Source organism: Dendrobium catenatum, unplaced genomic scaffold, assembly GCF_001605985.2.
Source record: "Dendrobium catenatum unplaced genomic scaffold, ASM160598v2 fragScaff_scaffold_1209, whole genome shotgun sequence".
In the NCBI taxonomy this organism is placed as follows: domain Eukaryota; kingdom Viridiplantae; phylum Streptophyta; class Magnoliopsida; order Asparagales; family Orchidaceae; genus Dendrobium; species Dendrobium catenatum.
In genome coordinates this window covers 787,773-813,907 of record NW_021319671.1, presented here as the reverse complement: position 1 = coordinate 813,907, position 26,135 = coordinate 787,773, and the positions used below count along the sequence as shown (strand labels likewise).

Below are 26,135 nucleotides of genomic sequence, written 5' to 3'. Positions count from 1 at the left end.
TGAGATACTCGTGTTATACATGGCTTTTTATTGTTGGGGGTTTGAAAACTGCATATGCTTTGCTTAAAAAAACATTACTGTTTTGTGAACTTGCAGCTTGTGTCATGAGCACCCTGAAAGCGTAACTGGCCTATGTTTTGAATGCTCTTATTCCTTTGCTATTATAGCTGAACGCATGCCTTGCACTAAGAGAGTTCTTTTTAGACCTAAGATCCTTCATCTCTTTGAGTGGATTGACGACGAATTTTGTGCTCAATAGCCGATTAAAAATCTATATCTGCTATTTACGTGTTGTTCTATCTACTTTATTTGGAAAGAAAGGAGTAGTAGGAGATTCAAGAATATTATGAATAGCTGCATCACTACTTCCATAAGCATCAAAAGAGCTATTTTTGAGAAAGTTATCAAGTGAAAGTTATCCACTAGTATTTTGGACTTGTTCTAAATGGGCTTGATTCTATATATGTGGTTCCTGCTTCTTGTTCCTTAAGGTGTATTTTGATCCTCGTTCCCCTCTAGATGCTTCAAATTTTGGATGTGCCTAAATCTGGATTGTCTCAAGAATGAATTTTGGTTTGGTGCATTTACGAAATTGTCTGCTGGTGTTTATGCCTTAGCCTTGGACAATGATGCTGCTTCTATCGTAGGCTCACGTTGGAAGGTCTTTGGGCAACTGTGGGGTTTATATTTCTCCATGTTTTGCTAGTATTATCTCTTGAGTCCAGGCTTTTCTGACTGTGGGAGCTCATTTTTTTGTGTGCATTTGACTCTTTATTTTGAGGATTTTTGTTGTTCGTCCTATTTTTTAGCAGGTTTTTGTGCTCAGCTGAGCTTGCTCCTTTTTTATGGGGCTATTTTTTATATTACTTGTAATCTTCTTTTTATTTTCTTTCAATATAAGGGATAAGCCCAAAATTAAAAAAAAAAAAAAGCTTTACTAGACCTGCCGTTGAAGGAAGGAAATGAGTCAGGGCCTTAGATCTGGTGTAATAAATTTCAGATGAAACTGTCTATGGGAAATTGTTGCTAATCTTAAAGTCGCTATCTGGTCATAAAACCTTGCCTGGCCGATCCAACCAATGCTCAATTGCAGAACTGTAGCACACATTAGCAAAAGTGCATAACTAATGTGCCTTTAAGAATTGTGGAGCATTAATGCGTTTGTTACGTATGGGCTCAATCTTAATTACACAAGTCATTAGCAGTACTAAATACTCGCTAGATCATTAGAGGAGACGGGATATATGATTCGGTGTTAGAAATTTAGATTTTTGTCTGTTTCGTTAACCTCAAATACGCCCCAAATCCAGTCTAAATCCTGCATCCAAACAATCCCTTTAACTTTTCCTTCATGCCCTCACGATCGGAGAAGAAGTAGAATGGGCTGTTTGGTAGAATCCATGATTTCATTTAAGTAGGATTTCGTAAATCCTCCAAATCCGGATTTACGAAATCCTAGGGGGTTAAATCCTGAAAACTATTTGGTAACATTCATGATAAATCCAATTATATCCTGTGTGACTGTTTGACTGTTCAATTTAGGATTTAAGCCGGTTAAAAGAGTTGACATACATCATTAGGATAATTAAAGCACGACAAGAAAAATTTAAATAAAATATAACAAAACTTTATTAATACTAATTAATTATATAATTATTATTTATAATATTTTATAGCCGAACCAAAGGATTTCGTAAATCCGGGATTTACCACGAAAAGAGGGAATTTTCCGTCAACCGCGGCATTCATTTACCGTGAGATTTGATTTGGCATTTTAGGTCGTTTGGCTGGATTTCGTTCAAATCCGGCCTTAAATCCGGCCTAAATCCGCATACCAAACAGCCCCTTAATGGACCTCAATGCCTTTGAGTCGCTGGCGATGGATGAGGAAGGCGATGAGGAGGAAGAGTTTGGGTTTTCCAGGAACTATTTCCTTGCAAGAGAACTAGGTAGCTCCAGCCGTAAAAAATCAGGCCGCAAGCTCTCCGAAATTGATCTCGTTGACGAGCAGGTTTTGGAACCCTAGCCCATATATATACCATACTTTATTCTTTTCAGTTATTATTCACCATATGATGCTCTTATTCACTTGGGGCGCGGAAGATCGAAAATTCTAATACTTAGCAGCTTTTTGACTTGTGGAATTCTTTTATTTGAGATTTCATATGTTGATTCATGGATTTTTCATCGTGATCTTTGTTAGGTTTTGCGAGCAGCAGTATCTGAAATAAGACCAAAAAATGAGGCAGGGATTGAGGCTCTGTTGAGGAGTTACAAGGACCAGTATTCCAAGTGGCTGTTTGTGCTGAGGTCTGCGTTCTTGTTATGGAAAACCTCTTTCGTTTGTTTTTAAAGCTTGCTATGATGAATTCTTTGATGTATGAAGTTATTTTGACCTCTGCCAACCTTGACCGTTTGGACTTTGGAGTGAAAATTACTGGAATTGTTTGTTCCATTTCTTAGTTTTTGTTACAGTTCTCTATAGGATAATTTGATATTGTGCAATTAGGACGTGGTTTTTGCGAGCGGAAACTGAAGGGAAGGGAAGAATAGGATTGGGGTAACCTTGGCCTAGTGCCCCTTGGAGCAATCCAAGGTACTTTGGTTAGAGGCTAGTCCCAGCCTGGTTCGCTAGCATAGCCCCTAGGTTGTGCTAGACTCAATAAAGCCCTTTTCCTTCGATTCAAAGGAATTGGGGCAGTGACTACTGAGCAGTATATATCGTGATCTATTATTGTAGTGACCAACGAGGGATGGGGTGAAAAAGGTTTCGCTTCTTGATCCCTTAAATATCAAAGCTTTCATCATTTTATCATCAAGAAAATGTAACTTGATATTTTGTTGTTGCTTACATTTTTTGTGTAAGAAATCTTTTTTGTCATAAAAAATGTCTTTATTGCATAACTAAGCCCAAATATTTTAATAAAAATTTATCACTTAATTCCTTTGAGAACACCCTCACCCTTTAAACATTCTTCTTTAAGTTATGATCATGACAAAGTCAATTTCAGGCCAAAGTATAATTATAAAGAGGGAATATATGAATAACGGGTTTTATCTTTGCTCAACTATTTGAAAATTTTTGCGAAGTTTTGTGTTTATTGTGAAGTGTAGAGGGATATTTGTAGTGTTAGAATTTAAGGAGTCAAAAGAAGAAGAAGAGAATAAGAGAGAATTTTCTTGTTCGCATATATGTCAACAGAGAAAAATAGCACATGCTATACCGCATAACATAGCATGGCGTGGCATACTACCAATGTATTTTCATATTGAGGCATGGGGGTCAAAATGGCGTGCACTATTTAGGTCATGCACAGGCCATAGTGCATAGCACCCATATCATGCATTATTTTAATTTATATGATTTAGGGTTTAAAATTAATACTAATTTTATTTATTAATTTAATTTTATTGTAATTAGTGTTTAGTAGAGCATTTCAAATTTTGACGATACACGCATGTAAGCCATGCTTTTGGCTTTGAGTACCTAGGCTGGATATAGCATGCAAGCCCTTCATTTAGGCTTAAAACTCTTGTAAACGAACATGAAGATGACGAGGGTGATGAAAAGATAGTGATGATGATAGTGATTGGGACGAGGCTATTTTTACCAATGATAGTTGATGATTCTCAAGGTGATTACTGATTAGTCACCTTGATTCTAAAAAGCATGTAACTTTGTAATATTTTAAACTTTTAATGATTAAGCACTTGAGCTTAAGCCAAAATGGTCTCCAATTATATTAAAAGACCATTTTGGTTCCTCAAGTCTTAAAAAATGAAATTTAGGTGTTTGGTTTGATGAAAAAATAATGCAGTGTGAAATTCCGACGAATTTCTTTTTCATTCCCTAGTTCATTTTTGATGTATTATAAACTCGCCTAATTTTGACTTAATTCTTTTTTCACTGTAAGCAAGTTGCGTTGCCGCTGCCTGCTGCTTAGCACCATTGACCCATGTTGCATGCTACATGCCACTTGGCATCATTGTTTTCATCCTCCACCTCTAGCCAATCACCACCACTTACCACCACCACCACTGTTGTTGCCACTAGTTGTGGCCAACCGTTGGCCATCTTTGTAATATGAAATGGATGCATTTTTCACAAAAATAAGCGGATGAAGCATGAAGAATTGGGAAGAAGAACGCCCAAAATAATTTTTATTGAAAAAACTATAAAGAGAAATGCAAGATACAATTGGATCTTCAATTGGAGAGGAAGATTCAGCTCTCCCAAATCCCTAGCCGTCGGCTAGAGCCCAAATATTCGAAGAATGAATTAAATTCAGCAAACTTCCAAACATAATCCTGAAATCATCCTATTATTAGCCTTAAACATGCTCTCATAATTCTCTCCCAAATCAGCCCCGTTTCCTTAAATAATTTTCTCTTAGATTTGAATTCAAATTAGATTTATTTATATAATTAATTCCTTCCCAATTGTAATTGACACTTTCCTAAACAATCTCATCTTCATTCCTCCTTTTCCCTAAATAATTTCCTCTCAGATTTTGAATTCAAATTATATCTCTTGCCCTAAATTATTCCCTCACAATTGTAATTTAAACATTCCTAAATAATTCTCATTTGATTAAGATCCTTCTTAAACAACTCCCTCTTGATCAGGAAATTTCCTAATTCCCCCCCAATCATATCGGCAGGTCTATCATGTTGCTACTCGACTTCGTACTTGACGTCATCGCTGGCTACCAACCACCGTTGTCCTCAAATGCAAATTTGAGTTGGCCAACATTTCCTTTTAGACGTTCATCCAAGGCATCAACTTTCCTTGCCGCCTTATGTCTCAAATAGTGCTCTGATACCAATTGATATGAAGTGGATGCACTTTTCACAAAAATCTATGGATGAAACACAAAAAATTGGGAAGAAGAATGCCCTGAAATAATTTTTTGTTGAAAGAACTATAAAGAGAAATGCAAGATACAATTAGATCTTGAATTGGAGAGCAAGATCCGACTCTCTCAAATTCCTAGCTGTCGGCTAGAGCCCTAATAACCTAAGAATAAACTAAATTCAGCAAACTCCAAAACATAATCCTTAAATCACCCTATTGTTAACCTTAAATAGGCTCTCATAATTTTCTCCCAAATCAGCCCTCTCTCCCTAAATAATTCCCTCCCAAATTTTGATTCAAATTAGATTCATTTCTCTAACTAATTTGTTCCCAATTGTAATTGAAATTTTCTTAAACAATCTCCTCTTAATTCCCCCTCCTTTTTCTTGAGAGGTTTGCTGGAGAAATATAGAGAGAATAAGGAGGATTTACATATGATATTTATTGATTTAGAGAAAGCATATGATAAAGTTTAAAGAGAAGTGCTATGGAGAGTTCTTGAAAAGAAAGGAGTTAATAATGGTTATATTCAAATCATTAAAGATATGTATGCAGGAGCTATTACTTGTGTTCAAACACATGGTGGTTTGACCAAGTATTTTCCTATTTCAGTTGGATTACATCATGGATCAGCCTTAAGTCCATATCTTTTTGCTTTAGTCATTGGATATTCTCACTAGATATTTGCAAGAGGATGTACCTTGGTGTATGCTTTTTGCTGATGATATTCTTCTTGTTGATAAGACTAGAGAGGGAGTTGAAGGAAAACTTGAATTATGGAGGTCAACTTTAGAGTCTAAAGGTTTTCGCTCGAGTAGATCTAAAACTGAATATATGAAGTGTAATTTTTAGTAGCAATAGACTTAGTGAGGGGTTTGTGACTTTGGACGATCAAGTTATTAATAAGAGTACACATTTTAGATATCTTGGATCTATTATTCAGAGTGATGGTGAAATTGATGGGGATATTATCAGAAGAATTCAAGTTGGATGGTTGAATTGGAGGAATGCATTGGGCTTATTGTGCGATAAAAAAGTCCCGCTCAAACTTAAGAGAAAATTATATAAGATGGTGGTGAGATCTGCAATGCTTTATGGTGCCGAATGTTGTCCATTAAAAGAGATGCATAATACTAAGTGTTGCAGAGATGAGGATGCTTAGGTGGATGAGTGGCTTGACCCTTAGAGATAGGATACAAAATGAGCATATACGTGAAAAGGTTGGAGTAGCTCCAGTGGAAGATAAGATTAGAGAGAGTCGCCTTAGATGTTTTGGTCACATTAAACAGAGGCCTTCTAATGACCCAGTTAGGAAAGTTGAGGTATTAGATTTGACTTATTTTAAGAAAGGTATAGGTAGACCTAAAAGGACTTGGTTAGAAAATATTAGAAATGATCTTTCTTTATTAGATTTAAATGAGAATTTGACTTTTAACCGGACACAATGTCAAAAAAGGCTTCATGTAGCCGATCCCACAGTGGGACAAAGGCTCGATGTTGTTGTTGTTGTTGTTTCCCTAAATAATTCCCTCTTAGATTTTGAATTCAAATTATATCTCTTGCCATAAATAATTCCCTCACTATTGTAATTTAAACATTCCTAAACAAAATCTCCTTTGCTTAAGAACCTTCTTAAACAACTCCTTGATTAGGAAACTTCCTAATTCCCTTCCAATCATATCGGCTGTCCATCACGTTGCTGCTTGACTTCGTTACTGACGTCATCGCTGGCTACCAATCACCGTTGGCCACTATTATTTTAATTTGCGTTCATTTATTTTACTTTAAGTCAAATAAAAAAAATATTTTCCTGTCATTCTTTTACACTCATGCATGCAACTTCAAATATTTCATATTACACTATATTTCTTTTACATTGCATTCCTTTTACTTTGCATTCTTTTTTCAACAAATCAAATAACTACTTAATTTTGGATCATTTGCTTTGATTTGAGCTCTATACGAGCAAAAAAAATATTCATTTAGCGATCTTCAAGCTAAATTTTAGTCCTAAGCTCTAGTTAGTCATCAAATAATCTCACAATTGAAGCGCTTTGTAGGATGAACATTAGTCAAGATGTGTTTAAGCTTGTGATACCAAGCTATTTATGGTTAATCCTGTGGTGTATTTTAGTTATCATTATTCAAAATGCTAATTAACTAAGTATTCCTTGTTTTACTTTTACTTGTTTCAGGTGTGGGTTTGGTCTCCTGATGTATGGATTTGGTTCGAAGAAAGTTTTACTTGAAGATTTTGCTTCTACAGCATTGACTGATTATGATGTCATTGTCATTAACGGTTATCTACCCTCAATTAACATAAAACCGGTATTCTTCCCATTAAATGGAAATAATATCAGATTCCATTATCTTTTATTGATAACTTCCAATATAATTTATTTAATAACTTTAGCCTCAGGCCGTCTGTCTTGCTTACCCTTCTGATGCTCATGAGCGTTGTTTATGTTTGTATTAGTGCTTCGTTAGTTTTGTATACCTCAACTCTCCCAGCATGTTGAACTCCAACACCGTGATCATAACAAACTAGGAAGATTTTTTATTGGTTTGCAAATTAGGAAAAACAATGTTCCATTTTGCTAGAAAGCAATCCATGCATATGGGTTGCAATTTCTTTTGGATCTGCTTTAGGAAACAAATTTCAGCAGTAATATTTGCTTGCATTTTAGATACGAGTAATTTATAAATAGATCCTGTTTCATACTTTTGTTAGTAGCAATCATATGTATCATGGTTCTTGCTCATTCGTACGCTGTTATTTGAATTCAAAAGGACTAGATGTTCTTGTAAAGAATATGTTTCTATCAGTTGTACTCGTGATCTAGCATACTAGTTACGGAATACTAGATTAGTTGCTACTGCCGATTCACCATCATTATTAGGCTTACCTTTAATATGTTTAGTTTGTTTTATATTATTTTCTTCTCCATTCTTTTATATTGAGTTCTACATGAGGTGTTAATCTAATTTACTCCTCCCTTTGTAGAGCTGTTAAAATATGTTATTTTTGGTTTATCCATTTTTCTTTTTAATTCCTTCTCATTTAGTTTATGTCATTGCCTTATTGATGAGACTTCTAGCCTCCATTTTATATCCAAAACATTTATCATTTTTCACTTTATTATCTGTAATAATTGTCGCTTTCTTAATATCTCTTATATGGCAATTTATCATTTTATGCCACATTGATCTTAATAGACTCATCTTTGCCATATTCAACTTGGTTATAAATGATTCTTTCATTGTCCAACACTTGATTTCATACCCTGTTTAATTATTGCTTTATAGAATTTTTCTTTTAATCTCTATTATATTCTCTTATTACAAATGCTCTTGAGTAGCCCCTCCATTTTAGATTTGGTATGGAACAGCTTTCGTACTGCTTTTTAAAACTGATTTTTAGTTAAAAATTTCAAATTAAAAAAAATTTTGTATTAGAAAACTATTTTAGAAAGCAAAAAGAAAGCCGTCCCAAACGAAGCCTTAGTCACACCAATTTTCTCTAAATCTTTATCCTTGATCTTTTATATAGTAATATCATAGCATCACTTGATTTACCAAAAATAAATAATTAACCCCAAATACTGTGGATGAGGCAAATGATGATGATGATGATGATGATGGTTAACTAATAATTATTAATCTTACATCTACTTAAGCTGCAAAAAGTTCTCATCTTTATTAAAAGATTTTCTCAAATTTTCTTGCTTATCACATATTTTTGAAGAAGGTTGGTCAATCTAAACCATCATTTGCACACATATCATGGTTCCTCAGTTTGAATTTTATTGTTACCATCATCATAACTAATATAAAAATTACCACACTCATTGTTTATCCTTGATGCAGCAAATATGTTATTAGAATATCTTTGGTCACTTCATAATTAGTTTTAATGTTTCATTATTGCTTAGTCGTACATTTCTTTGCTGAACCCCCGTTCCCTCATTACACATTGGAAAAGAAGTTCAAGCAAGTTTTAGAGGGGAAAATTTCTTCGTTACAATTGAAATGTTTGGGCTTAAGAGTCGAATCATAGAAGTAGTGTTGTAATTGAGTTGATCCAAGTCGAGCACGCCAAGAATTAGATTTGGCTAGGTCTTATTACAAGTTCTAACCTGACTTGAGCTTTAGTTGAGCTTTTGTATGTTTTGTTTGTATTTGACTTGCTTGCTTATGGTTGAGCCAGCCTAAATGAATTCAGTAAGTAATGGAATGAGCCAATGAACAAGCTTCTGAAAAAGCAAATATTAAACCAACTACCATGTGGTTGTCATATTAACAAATAATTTTATAGGTTTGAATATGCAAATAGTTTAATAAAATTGAAAGTATCTAACAATTTTACACTAGCTAAACAAACACCAATTTAGGGATCATTTGGTTGCCTGAAAAAGGAATGCATTATAAAAAGAATACTTTAGAGTTTTTTGGATGAGTGTAAAATGAATACATGAGATTACTGTTTGGTTTAAAGCAAATAAATGCAATGTAAAGTACAAAATGGGTAGTGGTCGGTGGCCGACATTGGCGGCGGTGTGGCTAGAGGTAGGTGGCAGGCAGCACTGTGGCAGCGGCGGGCAACAGTTGTCGGCAGGCGGCCGGGTGGAAGTGGGTGGTGGACGGCGGTAGTGGTGGCCGAAAATGAGCGGTCGGCGGTGGAAATGCAATGAATTTCCCGTTGATTTGGAACTAACTCAAATATGAGGAATTTTAAATATACAAAATGAACTAGAGGGTGAATTCCAAATGCATCAAAATTTTACACTGCATTTGTTTTGCTTCAAACTAAACAATAATATTCTCAAAATCCTTATATTTGGAATACTTTATACCCTTTTTGCAGGCAACCAAACAACCCTTTAATGAGATAATAAATAATTCATGATTGAATTATTACGATCCAACTTGAGGGCTCAAAGTTTCTAGATGAGAACAATCAATTGGATAAATTTTAAATTTCATCTACTAGCATGGATTAATATAAAAATGCTTGTTCATATTTTTTATAGTGCAACATTAAATACATTGAAAGAGCCACTATGTCATAAAATTCTTCCTAAGTTTTCAAAATATTTCCTTCAAAATTTTAACCAAATATGAGGGTGAGCTATTAACATAACTTAGTGGATACATCATATCAATATAACTCTTGTTCTCATCCTAACCTTAGTTTGTTGTTAATCACTGGTTAATTTATTTTTGTAATAAAACAAATGATATTCTTAATAAGTTATTATTAACACCAATACATCATATCATATGATTTTACGATCTTCCCCACTTATAATTTTTTTTAATTGCTAATTTAATGAAAATTTAGGTCTTTACGCAAACTTTCTTGCAATCATATACAAGAGTTAAATATCAACATACTTGCTCATTAAAGTAGAGAAATAAGTAGAGATTATTGAGCAAACAATCTTGAAACAAACATAAACATTCCAAACAAACAAGCCTTATGTTCATAAACAAAATTTGTAAGCATTGAATTCTTAAGTCATAACTCACGCTTCTCAAAAAATAAAAGATTACAAAATTAATATAGCGGATTAATTAATTTGAAAAAAACTAAAAAAATAATCATAATTATTTACTTGAATAATTAAGAATTATAATGAGTTGATATATAATATATTAGTATTAACAAGTAGTTAAACAGGTTATATTAAAAAAATTAATTAAATAGCATATGAGTTATCCTTGATAACAAATTTTAGCAAGTTACTTGTAAAAAAAGAAATAAAATATTTGTGATGTAAAAAAGGCTTAGTTTATTCCTGGAGTTTTAAAGAAGTTTTTGAATCTGTTCAATTACTAATTTGAAAGAGTATTTAGTTTTGCTGAGTCTGTTCCTTAAATGTATTAATTCACTTACAATGATTCATAGAAGTTCCTCTACCTGCAGCAGCTGAAATTTTCTTTAGTTTTCATTTATATGCGTCATTATTTTTTACTTATCCTAAATGAATTCCCCCTTGCAGGTTGTGGTCACTATTGCTGAACTACTCCAGGATAAGCAACAATGCAGGCGAAAGGTTTCAACAGGAAACAAGCAAAGAACCCAACAACAATTTAATACGCTTTCCATAGATGATCTGTTAACATATCTTAATGAAGAAGTTGAGGATGTGAAAGATTCATTTGTATGCCTTGTTATTCACAATATAGATGGACCTGCTTTGAGGGATTCAGAATCACAACAATACCTTGCGCGCATGGCATGCTGTTCTAATGTTCGTGTCATTGCTTCTATTGACCATGTCAATGCACCTTTGTGTAAGTTGTCTTTTTTACATAGTTTTAGTAAAGTTAACCCGTTTAGTTTATGACATCTAAAACCAACTCCTAGGGATTATGAATAGTCTAATTAATACCGTAGCATTATTTATAATAGCGTATTAATGATTGCTTTATTATCAAGGAATACAATAAGTCATTAGTACCTGCAGGTTCATGATTTGGTACTTAGAACATCTACAAAAAATTATGCAATTTTAATCTGAAAGCAATGTGATCCCTTCATAATATATTTTCAATGTTCTTTTGCTTTTGACCAATTAAAACTTTTTCAAGGAAACTCCATTGGGGTTGTGATTGTTAGAAGGCAGTTCTGTCGATGCTACTTTGCTGTAGTATAATTTAGTAATTTACACTGTCTATACTAAACTTTCAGTTATTAATTAATTTCTTTTGAAATGAATCATGTTTAGGTTGTTGTAGGGAACACTTGATATTTTGAGGAATGGAAGGAATTCTATTCATGAAAAACACACGACATAGTTTTTCAAACTTGTGCTTGCACATGCGATTTGATTGTAAACTTGTGCTTGCTTTGGATCCGGGTTAACCCGACATGGCCTGAATGACCCGATGCTAACAAAAAACTGCTAGTTTTTTGGTCCAAAAATGGGTCAATCTCCATTTTTCGGGTCAAAATGGGTCAATTTTGGGTCAAAGGGTCAACCTGAACCCGACCTGATTTTTGAAACAGGTCGAATTGTTGAACCCGAACCTGACCCATTTCGGGTTCGGTATGACCCTAACTCGAAATTTTCGGGTCGAATTCGAGTCGGGTTTTTGGGTCGTGTCAAATATTGACATCCCTAAACCACCGGCTTCTTTAACTTATTCATTTTGCCATAATAATTTGCGGTTTCATGACAGTATGGGACAAGAAGATGGTTCACACACAGTTCAACTGGTGCTGGTACCATGTTCCAACCTTTGCTCCTTATAAGGCTGAAGGTGTATTCTTTCCTCTAATACTTGCTTCTGGCACCGCAGCCCAATGCGCACGAACAGCCACAATAGTCTTGCAAAGTTTGAACCCAAATGCTCAGAGCGTCTTTAAAGTTCTTGCAGAGTATCAGCTGGCTAATGAGAAAGCAGAAGGTAAGTGCTTTTTATCCATTGTTCCGATCATGCAGAGTTCTATCATTACTTGATTTATGCAAATTCTGCCTCTCCTCAGGAATGCCTGGTAACACTCTTTATACCAAGTGTCGCGAACGTTTTCTGGTTAGCAGCCAGGTTACACTCAATTCACATCTTACAGAGTTTAGAGATCATGGATTGCTGAAGGCCAGGAAACACTCTGATGGTCAGGATTGCCTCTATATTCCACTTTCCTCTGAAGCACTTCAGAAGTTGTTATCAGATTTGGGTTAAATCCATACTCCTTGAAATGGCTTCTCATCAATAAATTCTGGAGCTGCTATTAGGTGCTGCCTGGTCTTAACCTTTTATCATTTAGAGAGATTTTTTTAGGAGCTTTGATCAAGAAAATTCCTTGCTCTTTTGTTCAATATTTTGTTTATCATATTAATGTCGTTTTGGTGTCAATATTGACCAACAGTAAGCACAATGTTGAGCACAAGCATAAGGATTTTCCTTTAACTAAGCTCAGAAAGCTTAAGCATTAAGTCATGGATTCTGTTGCTTTGTAGTTGTAAGAACCAAGTTCATCTTTGTCTTTAGCATTCAATATTCTCAGTAAAATTTGATGTAATTGATTTATATTGAATTATAAAAAGCTATACTTGTATTAAAATTATTCAAAAAGCATTAAAAACATGAAGTTTCAAGATATTATTTAAATAGCATTAAAAATATGAAGTCCCAAGAAATTATCATGGTATTCAAAGACCCATTAAGTGCCTTGGCTGCCCGATTTGCACCTAGTACGGCATTGACCTAATACCAATTATTTTTTTATTGTCTAAGGTTTTGAATAGGTCTGGGAATGATTGAACTGAATGTCTTAATGAGATAAATTCATTGGTATCTCAAATGTTCTTATCCAATTTCAAATGAGCATAAATTAAACATTTAAATATAATTGAAAATTTCATAAAAGTCATTGAAAGACCAAACTATCCTATATTTTGTGTGATTAAAGTCAAATCAAATGGCTAGATGAGAAGAATCCAACGGGCCTAAGATCATTCGATTTGACATTATAAGGTGCTCAAATGTTTGATAAATGTGTTTTGATATCTAGTTAAATTTATTTAAAAAGTTCTCTAAAAAAGGGTTAAAAATATGATATCATTTTCTATTGAGAAGGCTAAAGAACTTTATCTCATTTTCTTGCGGTCACAATTAACGATTATCATCAATAATTACTGCTACCATCGCTTGACTTCCGCTATCCAAATATTGTATTCTGAAAATTAACATCTAACCTCATTATTGAACTTCAACTATCAACTTGTAAATATTCAACTTTTATAATCCTTACAATAACAATCAAATAATTGACCATATTCCCTCACGTCTCCTCGCCCTCTCTACTAGGGATTTTCCCTAGCCGCCCTTCTTCCTTGTCGGAGCTCGTGTTAGGAAAGTTTCTTCCTCTTTTCCTTTTGTTTTTCCTATTCTCTCGTGGCTGAGCTCTTTTCTTGCTTGATTTTCCTCCAGTTTTGTCGGATGGTTACTTGGGTTCGTTTAAGCTATCCTGATTTTCTTTGTGGTAAAAATAATTCTAGGTCATTTATTGATGCCTTGGCCGGTGTCTCTCCGATGGCCTTCTCGCCTATTAAAACTTAGACCTACCAGCGTATGCCATTAGCCCATTAATGTGGATTTATGAGGAGGAAATTTTGGCTCTCGTAGCTCCTTTTGAAATTTTGTTGGTTGGAAAATTTCCCAATAAGAGACCGGCATTGGAATTAATTAGGAAGTTTTTCTTTAATCTTAAGCTTGTTGGTGAATTTTCTGTGACTCTCTTGAATGCAAAACATGTTCCGATTAAGCTTGTGAATGATTTGGATTACTATAGAGTTTTTACACATCATTCTTATTTTGTCAATAATTGCTTCATGAAGTTGGTTAAGAGATATCCTTACTTGGATTTAACGGTTGAATCTCCCATTATACCTCTTTGGGTCTCTTTCCCTAATTTGAGTCCTCATCTCTTTTCTCCTCGCATTTTAAATGGTTTGGGTTCGTTATTTGGTCGACCTCTGCTAGGAGTGTAAGTGAGCCGAACCGGCTCGCGAGCCAGCTCGAGCTCGATTCGTTTATGAGCTCGTGAGCTGAGCTTATCGAGCCACGAGTTCGAGCTCGCGAGCCAGTTCGAAATTATTAAAATTTAAATATTTTTAAAAAATTCTAGCGTATTTAAAAAATTTTGGCGTGTATTTGAAATTCCTGCCCGCCCGCCCCACGCGTATTTCAAAAATTCTTGCGTGATTCTCAAATCTCTAATAGTCGCTGGATGAATAATAAAGGCTAACACTCAATGCTGCTCTCTCGCTCTCTATGTGACATGCTACAGTCTACAGATAATAAAGGCTAACACTCAATAATCAATACCCTATCTCTCTCTCTCACACACACACACACACTCACTCACTTCCTCTCACTGCAGTCGTAAAATACCAAGAAAAAAAATTTTGAGGACCGCCTGTTGGAACTTGGAATGTCGCGAATCGGACCGCGCCAAAGGCTTGACTAGGGGCTCAAACTCATTTACGTTGGAACAAGTCAAGCTCGAGCTCGGTATTTGACACTTGAGCTTGACTCGAACACCCCCCTCCCCCCTTGACTCGAACTCGACTCAACTCGTTGGTACCCCTAGCCTCTGCACATTGCAATGCAACTATTGTGGGCTCTTGCCCTTCGTTTACGCAGGTTTTAGTTGGGCTGGATATCACTAAATGTTATCCTGATTGTGTTGGATCAATCTGGATAGCTTGGGGTATGTTTAATCTATTGTGATGGAAGGTTTGGCTTCTTTCTGCTATCACTGTAAAGCTTTGGGTCATGATAAAAAGGAATGCTTTATTTTAAATCCCCAATTAGGCATGTCAAAACCAGTTTCTTCTGCTCTTAATCATGTTAGCTCTGATGGGAATACTACTGGTGTTTTGGAAACTGTGAATAATATAGCTACCCCTACTTTGATTCCTTTTATTGTGTTGATAGATAATGGTCATGGTGTTGTTGACAATGAACATGTTGTCGCTCATGATAAGAAGGTGCTCCGTCGAATACTACTTTGACGGTGGCTATTGCTTGTGAAAATAGAGAGGGTGTTAATGCTTGTGTGGTTAACCTTATAGCTAGTCCCATCGTGTTTCCTTGTTCTAATGTTGACGATGGTGTTGATGTTGATTCCTCTATTGTTGATTCTGGTGATGGTGTTGAAGTTAACCATGTTCATGTCGTCATGGAACCTGTGGAGTGTCTTGTAGTTGGTACATTGGGGGTGGTCGTGCTGGTTGAGTTGGGGGTTGTTGCTAATGGTGGGGTTGTTCTGGTTCATAATACTGCTGTTGTTTCAGATTGTGTTGATCCTATGGATATGAATGCCAAAGTGCCTCTCATTGATGTGCCCATTTCTCTTGTAACTAATGATCCATTGTTAGCTCAATTAGCTTCCAATCCGATGGATAATGAAGCGTCTCAAGGGAATTGGTTAGCTGATTGTGATTCATTAGCTAACTAGGAGGTTGGGGAGGAAGTTGATGAGCATGGGGTGGATTCTCAGGAAATTTATGACTTAATGTTATTCAAATTGCTAAGGAAAAAAAAGTTGGTAAATGAAGATGGAGGAAATCGAAAAAGAAATTATCTTCGTTTTGCTTGCTTTTTTGTTATGTTGTTGGTTCCTGATTGCCTTGGGTTGTTGGATGTTTTTCTCTTTACTCTTGTGCTGCTCTTCAGTTTGCTTGGGGTGTGTTAGTGACACTCGGGCTTTTAACCAATATACAATCATCAAATATATCAGATTTAAATTTGATAATAAAATATATGTCACTAACTAGTTGCTGGAGCTGTTGTAGAGAAACTGTTGTTGTGAGAATGTATTACTCATCCATAGCTTAATATGGAATTTAGGTTTTGTTTGGGACTACTTTAGACTGTTGTTTTTTTTTTTCCTATTTTTTTATTTGTACTGAAAAGTAGCTTTACAAATTAATAAGAAAGTTGTCCCGTACGAAGTCTTAATAATCTCATATGTGTATGGCAACAGTGTACCGCAATCTCGGATGAATTTACATGACAAACAAACCTAGTCTTATACGTTGAAATGGTTCTACATACTAGTTGCATATTGCAAATATTTGTCCTTCTATGCAATTGAAGCAGGTGGAGTTATTGATTCTAGCTTCTACAATGTGGTGCAGAATTCTATAAGGTGGTGGTGTTAACAATGAGTAGATGATCAATAATGACACATGCTAGCATCAAACAATCGCGGCAACACACTGATTTTGGAAAACAAGTGAGGTGGACATCGATGTTGGTTGATGGGTGATGATTGATGTTAGTGTTCGTCGACAATGAACATTAAAAGATGGACAGTAATGGTTGTTGGCGTTAGTTGATAGTTTGCGATGAATGTTGTTAGTGTCAATCGATGTAGAGTGTCATAGAGCTTAAAATGATAGTTGCTTGTGACAGTTGAAGGGTTGGGTGAAAATAATAATTGATATTGGTCAACGATGATGAAGGATGGTTTGACACCGAGATGGTCGTCGTGATTGTCGTAGTCATTAGGAAGACTGGGCGGCCATGAAAGATGGAGGAAATGTTTAGTTGTGCAAAATCTTGAAGGCAGAAGATTGTGATTTCAAATGAAAATTAGGGCTCTAGAAGAAGATATTCAACATAGGTGGATGAGATATTTTGCTAAGCTTTTTAATCAAGATTGTGAAAATATGATTGACTTTAATGACCTTAACACTCTAAATGAAAATAAAGATTTATGTTTTTATCGGCGTATTACTAAAACTTAAGTTAGAGAGGCTTTAAAAAAAAATGAAGTGTAGGAAAACTGTTGGACCTAATGATATTCCAATAGAGGTGTGAAAATGTTTAGAAGATCAAGGAATTTCTTGGCTTACTAAAATTTTTAATATTATTTTGAAGACCATAAAAAGATTTCAGATGTGTGGAGAATGAGTGTTTTGATTTCTATCTTTAAGAATAAAGGTGATGCGCACAATTGTTTAAATTATAGAGTAATTAAGTTGATTTGTCACACTTTAAAACTATGAAATGAGTTATGGAGCATAGGTTACGACGTGATACTAATGTTTCTCAAAATTAATTTGGATTCATGCCGGGTAGGTCAACTATGGAAGTCATACATTTATTGAGACGTTTGATGGAGAAGTATATAGAGAAAAAAGAATATTTTCATATGATATTTATTGATTTAGTGAAAGCATATGATAAAGTTCAAAGAAAAGTGCTATTGAGAGTTCTAAAAAAGAAAGGGATTAATAATGCTTATATTCCAGTTAATAGGGATATGTATGTTGGAGCTATTACTTGTGTTCAAACACAAGGTGGTTTGACCAAGTATTTTTCAATTTCAATTGGATTACACCAAGGATTAGCCTTAAGCCCATATCTTTTTTACTTTAGTCATGGATGTTCTTAGTAGAGATTTGCAAGAGGATATTTCCTGGTTTATGTTTTTTACTGGCGACATTCTTCTTATTGATAAGACTAAAGAGGGAGTTGAATGTAAACTTGAATTATGGAGGTCAACCTTAGAGTCTTAAGGTTTTCGTTTGAGTAGATTTAAAATCGAATACATTGAGTGGAATTTTAGCAGTAATAGATCTAATAGGGGGTTTTTGATTTTGAGCGATCAAGTCATTAATAAGACTATAAATTTTAGATATATTGGGTCTATTGTTCAGAGTGATGGTGAAATAGATTGGGATATTATTAGTAGAATCCAAGTTGGATGGATGAAGTGGAGGAATGCATCAGGCTTGTTGTGTGATAGAAAAGTACCACTCAAATTTAAGGGAAAATTCTATAAGATGGAGCTAGATTTGCAATGCTTTGCGACGCATATTGTTGACCATTAAATGAGAAGCATAATATTAAGTTAAATGTTGCATAGACGAGGATGCTCAGGTGGATGAGCGGCTTTACTCTTAGAGACATGATACAAATGAGCATATTCGTAAAAAGGTTGGAGTAGCTCCTGTGGCTGGTAAGATTAGAGAGTCGCCTTAGATTGTTTGATTATATAAAACATCAGCCTTCTGATGACCTGGTTAGGAGAGTAGATGCATTAGATTTAACTAGGGGTGTCAATATTTGACATGACACGAAAACCCGACACGGAAAATCCGGGTTGAACCCGACCCGATTTCAAAACGGGTCGGGTTCGGGTTCCAGAAATCGACCCGTTTAAAAAACGGGTCGGGTTCGGGTTGATCCGGTGGGTTGCCGGGTCAACCCGCCAACCCGTTTAATTCGAAAAATTTCGAATAGGATTCTATTCATTAAATATCTCCATATATGCATAGAATTTGGATTTATTTATAAAATTTTATAGGGATATTTTGATCATTTTATAAAAAATATCCACTTTTAATCAAACCATCTAAATAGACTCTCTTCAAGTACGTTACATTTCTATAGCATATTAAAAATCTTAATGAAGTTAATGAAATTATGCCCCCACTGCACTGCTGCACACTCCCTTACCCGCTGGCCCGCACCGCAAGCCCCTTGCTCGCTCGCACAGTCATGATTGCCCTTTCGCTCGCCCACACGTAGTTTCTTACTCGTCCTTGTAGTTGTGCTCAACTAGGTTAGTGGATCAGGTTGGGTCTACCAGAGTTAGGGGTGGTTCGGGTCTAGGTATAATTTTTTTTTTCTGTTTATCTAATCTGATCATATTTGATTTGGATTATAAATGAGTTAATTTTGAGTTTGATTCCAGAAAACTCGACTAAAAAAACAATTTTGATTTTGACACCAGTAGATATGCATAGCATGATAAATTAGGTAAGCGAGATCAGCGAACCAAGCGGCTTTAGTTCGCCTCATCCGAAGGTTATAATGCAATAATTGAACGGTCCAGATCTTAACTGTTTTGTTTTTTTATTGGAGCACGCAAGTTAAAAACTCTGGTCCTTCGATCTTCCTTTGAGTTGGGATTCTCTTCCCTCCTCACCCACTGGTTAGGAAATTTTTATTGGGTCCGGTGTCCTGATGTAGCTCTACATCCGGACACCAGTTATCTGTCGCCACGTAGCAGCCCCATTACCGCGGACCCATCCCAGCTAAGAGTGTGGTTATAGCACGTGCTTATTTTGAATGATGACGGCCCGACGACCCGACCCGAAAATAATGATAATTTTTCAAATAAAGAATAGCAACTATTCACTTCACTTTACAATATTCAAAGACGAAGCGTTTTTTCTGCAACTGTTCATTTTCTTCGCATTCACAAGCATCTTCCGTCATTCTGAAGCAAGTTTTTGGTAGATTAACTTCAGAGAAACAATGCTCAGGTTAGAATTTTTTTCTGAAACAAATATTTTTCTCATATACTATTCATGGTAAAAAAATTAGAAATAAAATGTTTAGGGTTAGGGTTTACTTACAAACTGTAATGGCTGCTGTAAAACTTTGAATGTCTCGTGTGAAAACATTTCTAATCAATCAGAGCTTCGTAGTCGGTACAACTCGGTACTACTCGATACAGATTGGTATTTCTTGTTACCGATTGGTATTGATTTTTATTTATCGGTATAGCTCGGTTTGAACATGAAGAGATTTTTAAAATAGTCTATATTGTTGGAAAAATATACATAAATTGTTTTGCATTTAAAAAAAATATGTTTTCTACAGTAGTCATTATTCGGTTTACATGCTTGGTATTGCTCAGTATTGAAAGTTATTACTCGGTATAAGCTTAGATAAATCTTCCAAATAATGTTTATCTTTGTTATATAATGAATTATATATTTTGTACTGAGTGAAATATTTTGAAAATGTTGGATATAAATCGGATAGAAAACTCTGTAATATTGCTCGGTACTGTTCGGTATTGAAAATTATTACTCGGTATAAGCTTAGATATATCTTTCAAATATTGTTTATTGTTGTTATATAATATATTATATATTTAGTATTGAGTGAAATTTTTTGAAAAGGTTGGATATGAATCGAATTGAAAGCTCTGTAATATTGCTCGGTACTGCTCGGTATTAAAAATTATTCTTGGTATAAACTTAGATATATCTTCCAAATAATGTTTACCGTTGTTATATAATATATTATATATTTAGTAACTGAGTGAATTTTTTTGAGAAGGTTCAATATGAATCGGATTCAAAGCTCTATAATATAGCTCAGTACTGCTCGGTACTCAAAGTTTATAATCGGTATAAGCTTAGATATTTCTTCTAATTAATGTTTATCCTTGTTATATATTATAATATATATTTACTTCTGAGTGATTTTTTTTGAAAAGGTTGAATATGAGTCGGATTGAAAGCTCTATAATATTGCTCGGTACTGCTCAGTACTCAAAGTTAATACTCGGTATATGCTTATATATATCCTCCAAATAATGTTTATCGTTATTATATAATATATTATGTAATTGATATTGTATGAAATTTTTTTCAAGTTTCGGTATTAATCGGTATGAATGCTCTGTATTATTACTCGGTACTGCTCGGTACCTAATGTTGTTAATACTCGTTAGAAACTTTAAATATTTGTTATTTTTTATTTTTTCCAAAGATTCATTTTAGATGCTGAACTTCGACTTTTAGAGAAATTTGTAATCAATTAGTTAGTAAATTCGGAGATCAGTTTGTTACAATTAAATCAGCTCCTGATTCTGCCTCCAAATCCCTCAAAATATTCCACTTGTGTATATCCTGTTATCGAAGTGGAATTAAAGGACAGTGTTTTTTTATTAATGGACAAAAGTTACATTTTACATCTGATGAGGTTTCCCTGATCATAGGCTTGCCCAATAGATGTATTAAATTTGAGGTATGCAGTGCTAGAATAAGTGGAAAAACAATAAATGACATCCGGCATGACATTAAGAAAATGGATGTGTCAACTCCAATAGAAGAATTAGTGAAAGAATTAATAATTTACTTATTATCCAACCTGTTCTTTCCCATGGCCAACTTCCGTATACCTACTGCAATCCTGGACGTTGCAGAGAATGTTGATAACTTTTGGTACATACAACTGGCCAGAATCCATTAGGGAATTCCTGGTGAATGAATTCAATGCAATTGCAAATAAACAATCCAAAAGTTATTCACTGGGATACGTTAATGGATTTGTCATGATTGTAATTGTGAGTACATATTTGTATTTTTTATTCAGTTTAACTAATGGTAAAGGTTAATTTTAACATGATTAAACAGATTTATATGGTCTTATATTTTGCATATATGTTTCTTGAGCATACAATGATCCACGCCGTAGAGGATGACCTATCTTGACCCCGTTTTACTAGGTGGGACGGAAATTTAATGTATAGTGAGAAAGATGTTAACAATATGTTTGCAGAACTTGAGGATGCTGAGGTAGCACAACTAGGTGATTTTATTTAAATGTATGATTAAATTATATATTTCATATGACTATATAAAAATTTTGTTCAGATTTTCAGACATTTACAAGGAATTACAAACGATGAAAAGACTTTATTTGATAGTTCTTCGAATTATCCAACAGAAGAACATCTCCAAATTGCACTAACCCCACAGACAACCCCAAACATCTCTTCTAGGCCCCCCACTCCATCTCCACCTAGTCCAGCCAGTCCAATAAGGATGCAAAGCCCAACTGAAATTTCAAGCCAACCACCAAGCAGTAGGACCCGCTCACAGAAAGAATCAACCAGTGGTCATGATCCAAGTCCTCCTGTTACAGAAGAATCAAACTTGAAGATCCTCAATCAAGCCATATACAAACTTTTTACCCAGAACAATTTACTGGTCAAGAAGCTATCCTCGGTCGAAGTGTCGAATAGTTTACTAGAAAGACGTGTTGCGGCCTTGGAACAAGCAGTGTTTGGCCTTAAAGATGATAGTAAATTGAAATATGTTGTTATAGAGAAGTTCTTGGATGATCACTTTCCTGTTTCTTTTAAATCTTATCGGAGTAAAAGTTCGGGAAAATCTACTTCAAGAACTATATCTGACAAAACAAGTCACCCCATCTGTTGCCCCAATACCTATGGATATTACAAAGGAAAGAGTATTGGAATGGCAGGACCAGGTTATTACACCATCAGCCCCATCTGCTGCATCACATGAAGTGGAATGTTCACAGGCAAACAAATTGGATGCCCAGGAAGCTGATGGATTAGAAGAGAATGTTGTTAGGCTAACTGAGGATGAGGGATTTGCTTCATCCTGTCAAACAGGCATTGCTAGACAAGTTCGACAAAGGAATGATAGGAAAAGGAAATTGGTAGCAACTCCTTTTACTACTGGGGACAGAAAAATTGTCACCCAAGGAGAAGAAGATTGAGCCTATTCCAACTCATGCTCCTGCTCCTAGGATTTGGATGTGGGCCGCCGATTTGGTGTTGGGAGAGGGGTGGTTGGTTGGGTGTAGAGGTGGTGGGGACGGCCGAAAGGGGAGGAGGGGGATTAGGGTGGCCGACGGGTAGAATGAAGAGTGTGGACTGAAGTGGCTGGCGGTTAAGGGGTTGGAAATCCCTGGGCCGATGGATAGGAAGGGATGAGAAGGAGAAAAGAAAAGATAGGGAAGAAAAGAGTCATGAACCCGGATGCTTCCAAGGTTGGTGGGTGATCTGTTTCTCTCTCCTAGAGATTTCTCTCCAAAACTCTCAAGCTCTCACACAAACACAAGATTGCGGGAATTTTTATTATCATTCATTAATTTGAAAAGAAACATAAGAGGCTTATAAATAGCCTCATACAATGAAAGGGAATTAAAAGACAACATTACCCCTATGATTTACATATGAGAAGACCCTTAAGTAAGGGTAAAACGGGAAATGATAATAAAACAAATGCATAATGCAAACAAATAAAATAAATACATATGATGAATCAAAAATAGATCGGCACGATCTTGGACGTAGATCGTCAGCCACGTCTCTGATATACTTTCCAGATCTGATGTCCCCATCATTCTCCCGGGGTGGGAAGAAGCTCGACTACGTCGAGTAAGCATCCCAGGTGCTCTCATAAATCTCCAATGCGTCAGGGTTAATCTGTTGTAGCTCATTGCAATCCAACCAAGTATCTTCTGGCTCGGGCTTACCTCTCCACCTGATCAAATACCTTCTTCATCCACCTTCTCTTGTGGAAATGATATCATCACTCAGAATCGTGTCAACCTTCTATGCTATAGGTATGTTTGGAATGTTTGGAAGTGGAGGTAGGTTTGAGTTCTCACTAGGTGGGGTCACACAAGACTGCTTTTGAAGTGGATTTGGTGGGTTAAAATCGGGGCCTTCATATGCTACTAGATCTTCTATGTTAAAAGGGAGATTGATATTGAATTCTGCAGGCCTATCCACTACATAAGCATTATCATTGATTTTTTTAATTATTTTGAATGGTCCCGCACTCTTAGCGTGTAACTTCTTAACCGTTCCTTGCGGGAACCGTTCCGGACGAATCCGCACCATCACTGAGTCACCAACCTCAAAAGTTCTAAATTTTCATTTAAGGTCAGCATAAAGTTTATAATCATTATTGCTCTCTCCCCTAGGATTTCCTCATTATAATATTGAGAAAAATGCATGATACAAGTAAGATTTGTGTGATTTTAGCAATCCGATCCTACCAATGAATCTACAAATATATTCCTAAAATATAGATATTCACAGTACACTTAGGCTTTGTTTGGGACAGCTTTTTTTATTGCTTCTTAAAGCAGCTTTCGAGTACAAAACTTTAAACTTTTGTATTAAAATGCTGCTTCAAGAAACAATAAAAAAGCCGTCCCAAACGAAGCCTTAATTGCACAGATTTTAGACAGCTAATGTCTGGCCAATATTGGTATTATGCTGCACCACCGCACCGTTAATGTTCTTCTGTTGCCTTTGTAACCTACCATTGTCTTGGGAGGTTGCATGCTGCCAACTCAGCCATGATGTTTTCTGTGAGAAACTAATGTAGCTCAACTGCTAAATGATAATGAGATATAACTACAGTTCCATCAGCCCCTAAGTTATATCTTACATGTGGATTTTCTTGAATAACTCTGACTCCATAAGTTCTTATTTTCAGTCATCTACAGAGACATCAATTTCAGGCCACTGGCTGCCTATTCCACATCCATCTCCCCACTCTATTCGACTCTCAACTGCACCTGAACAATTTCAAAGCCTTCCTTTGAATGTCTGTTTCAAATGTAAGTTCGGATGTGCCTCAATCCGCAGCCGCTGATATGCCAGATGAGCTTGGTTTGTTGGAGTCCACAGCTTCCAGCTCTACTAATGCAAGGACTATCCAGCCTTCAAGAAAACCTGCAACAGCATAAAGAACCTAAATGGCATACAAAGCTCTGCAAACTCTATTGTTATCCATGGTGAGGATAGTAGAATTGGTATGGTCAATACCACCGGTTTTCCGAATGTGATTACTCAACACCTTGGTCCAATTAGAAAGGCTGATCAACTGAAAGGCGCTGCCTCGAAGATGAGCTCCGGCAGTAGTGAATGGCGCCGGATAAATACATCCCTGGAAAAAATCAGTGTTGGCTCTGACAATATCTCTTCCACCAAGATGAAACAAATATACGTCGCCAAATCTGTTTCAACTGCTGATGCAACCTCAAGCTAATAGCGGCTCATCTTTTAGTCAGAAATTTTTGGTAATAGAACCAGGTTTTAATCTTTATTGTTCTCTCAGAATGAAATCAATATTCAGTTTTCTACATCCTTTTTTTTTTGGCCTGGATTAAGCAATTTTTTATTCATTGTGAGAGTACAGCGTTTAGTCAACAACATAGCTTTGTTAACAAAATAAACATATTATTTTGTTTGTAAGCTGCTGTGCTTGGGTGGGATACTAATTATTCTTATGCTATGGGCTCCAAAGGGCCGGCTTTGTAGCTGAATGAATGATATTGGAATGACAATTCTTATGGTGAACATTGTATTACATAGATTGCATTTTTTTTTCCATTGGATGCTGCAATCATTTCTTAATTAAATATTCCATTTTTCTTGGTATGGCACAAAAGCTTAAGATTTTTTTGTAGAAGCAAGAATTTCTAGTAGATTACAGTTGCAGGACCTTATAATTGCCACAATCTGATGCCAGGCTTTTTTTTTCACATATTTGATTACATGCTAAAAACATCACATAGGAACTTGAGGGTAGAATGAGTTCAAGCACAAGCTTTCCAGATGCTTCTTTCCAGCAGCACACCGGCTAGTAAACATGTGTGCGTACATATTATAAAAAAAATGCATTTTTACCCTTTATGGCTCTAAAAAAGCCTATATTTTGATAGTCACAAGCCTCTTCCCAAGCAAAATGGAGCTCCATAAATCATTACCCATGATTAATTATTCTATGTGGATGCAAATGACGTCCAAAAAATCAATCAGAATGTGTTATGTCACTCCGTTGTGTACCGCAGCTTGATATCGCTCGGTACCGCAGCTCGGTATCACTAATGCTACATTTGATTCGTCTATGAACATAGAGCTGCGTCCAGCCTCCGCACAGTATAATTTCTCCTTAACAAGATGAGCATATGTATAGGATGTTCCTTATATGAGCTATAAGAACTACATTTTGCTTGGGCAAAGGGTTGTGACCGACAAACATGCATTTATTAACAAACTTAAGTGCACTTGAAAGATTTTAAAATTAGTAGATATACAAATATGACCATGCAACTTGTCAGAACCATGAAAGGCTCATACATCAATGGCTGATCTTTACATAATCAAATCAGAATATTAACAGATTATTCAATGAAACATTAGCTTGAGAACCCATCACATCCCTTTTGCAAGCTTGAA

At 35.6% G+C, this 26,135-nt stretch overlaps 1 protein-coding gene across 2 annotated transcripts; it reads left to right on the top strand.

The window, feature by feature from the left end:
* Positions 1–1,681: 1,681 nt before the first annotated feature.
* On the top strand, positions 1,682–25,282 carry LOC110101575 (origin of replication complex subunit 2). 2 transcript variants are annotated; one of them, XR_002303710.2, is made up of 7 exons: positions 1,682–2,011; positions 2,204–2,310; positions 7,051–7,183; positions 10,858–11,152; positions 12,041–12,268; positions 12,348–12,597; positions 24,388–25,282. XR_002303710.2 is itself a non-coding variant. In XM_020829534.2 (6 exons), exons 1-6 carry the CDS (start codon positions 1,850–1,852, stop codon positions 12,542–12,544), a joined length of 1,122 nt encoding a protein of 373 aa, XP_020685193.1. In that variant the 5' UTR covers positions 1,682–1,849; the 3' UTR covers positions 12,545–12,892. The 2 variants fall into 2 exon arrangements, 1 of the variants encoding a protein (XP_020685193.1); XM_020829534.2 differs by lacking the exon at positions 24,388–25,282 and having other exon boundaries at positions 12,348–12,892.
* Positions 25,283–26,135: the final 853 nt, after the last annotated feature.

Bases quoted from the DNA above. Each gene is read 5' to 3' on its own strand.
- LOC110101575 (XM_020829534.2), top strand. From the start codon at position 1,850: ATGGACCTCAATGCCTTTGAGTCGCTGGCGATGGATGAGGAAGGCGAT. The intron at 2,311-7,050 runs GTCTGCGTTCTT...TACTTGTTTCAG, and splicing joins AAGTGGCTGTTTGTGCTGAG to GTGTGGGTTTGGTCTCCTGA. The intron at 12,269-12,347 runs GTAAGTGCTTTT...GCCTCTCCTCAG, and splicing joins GGCTAATGAGAAAGCAGAAG to GAATGCCTGGTAACACTCTT.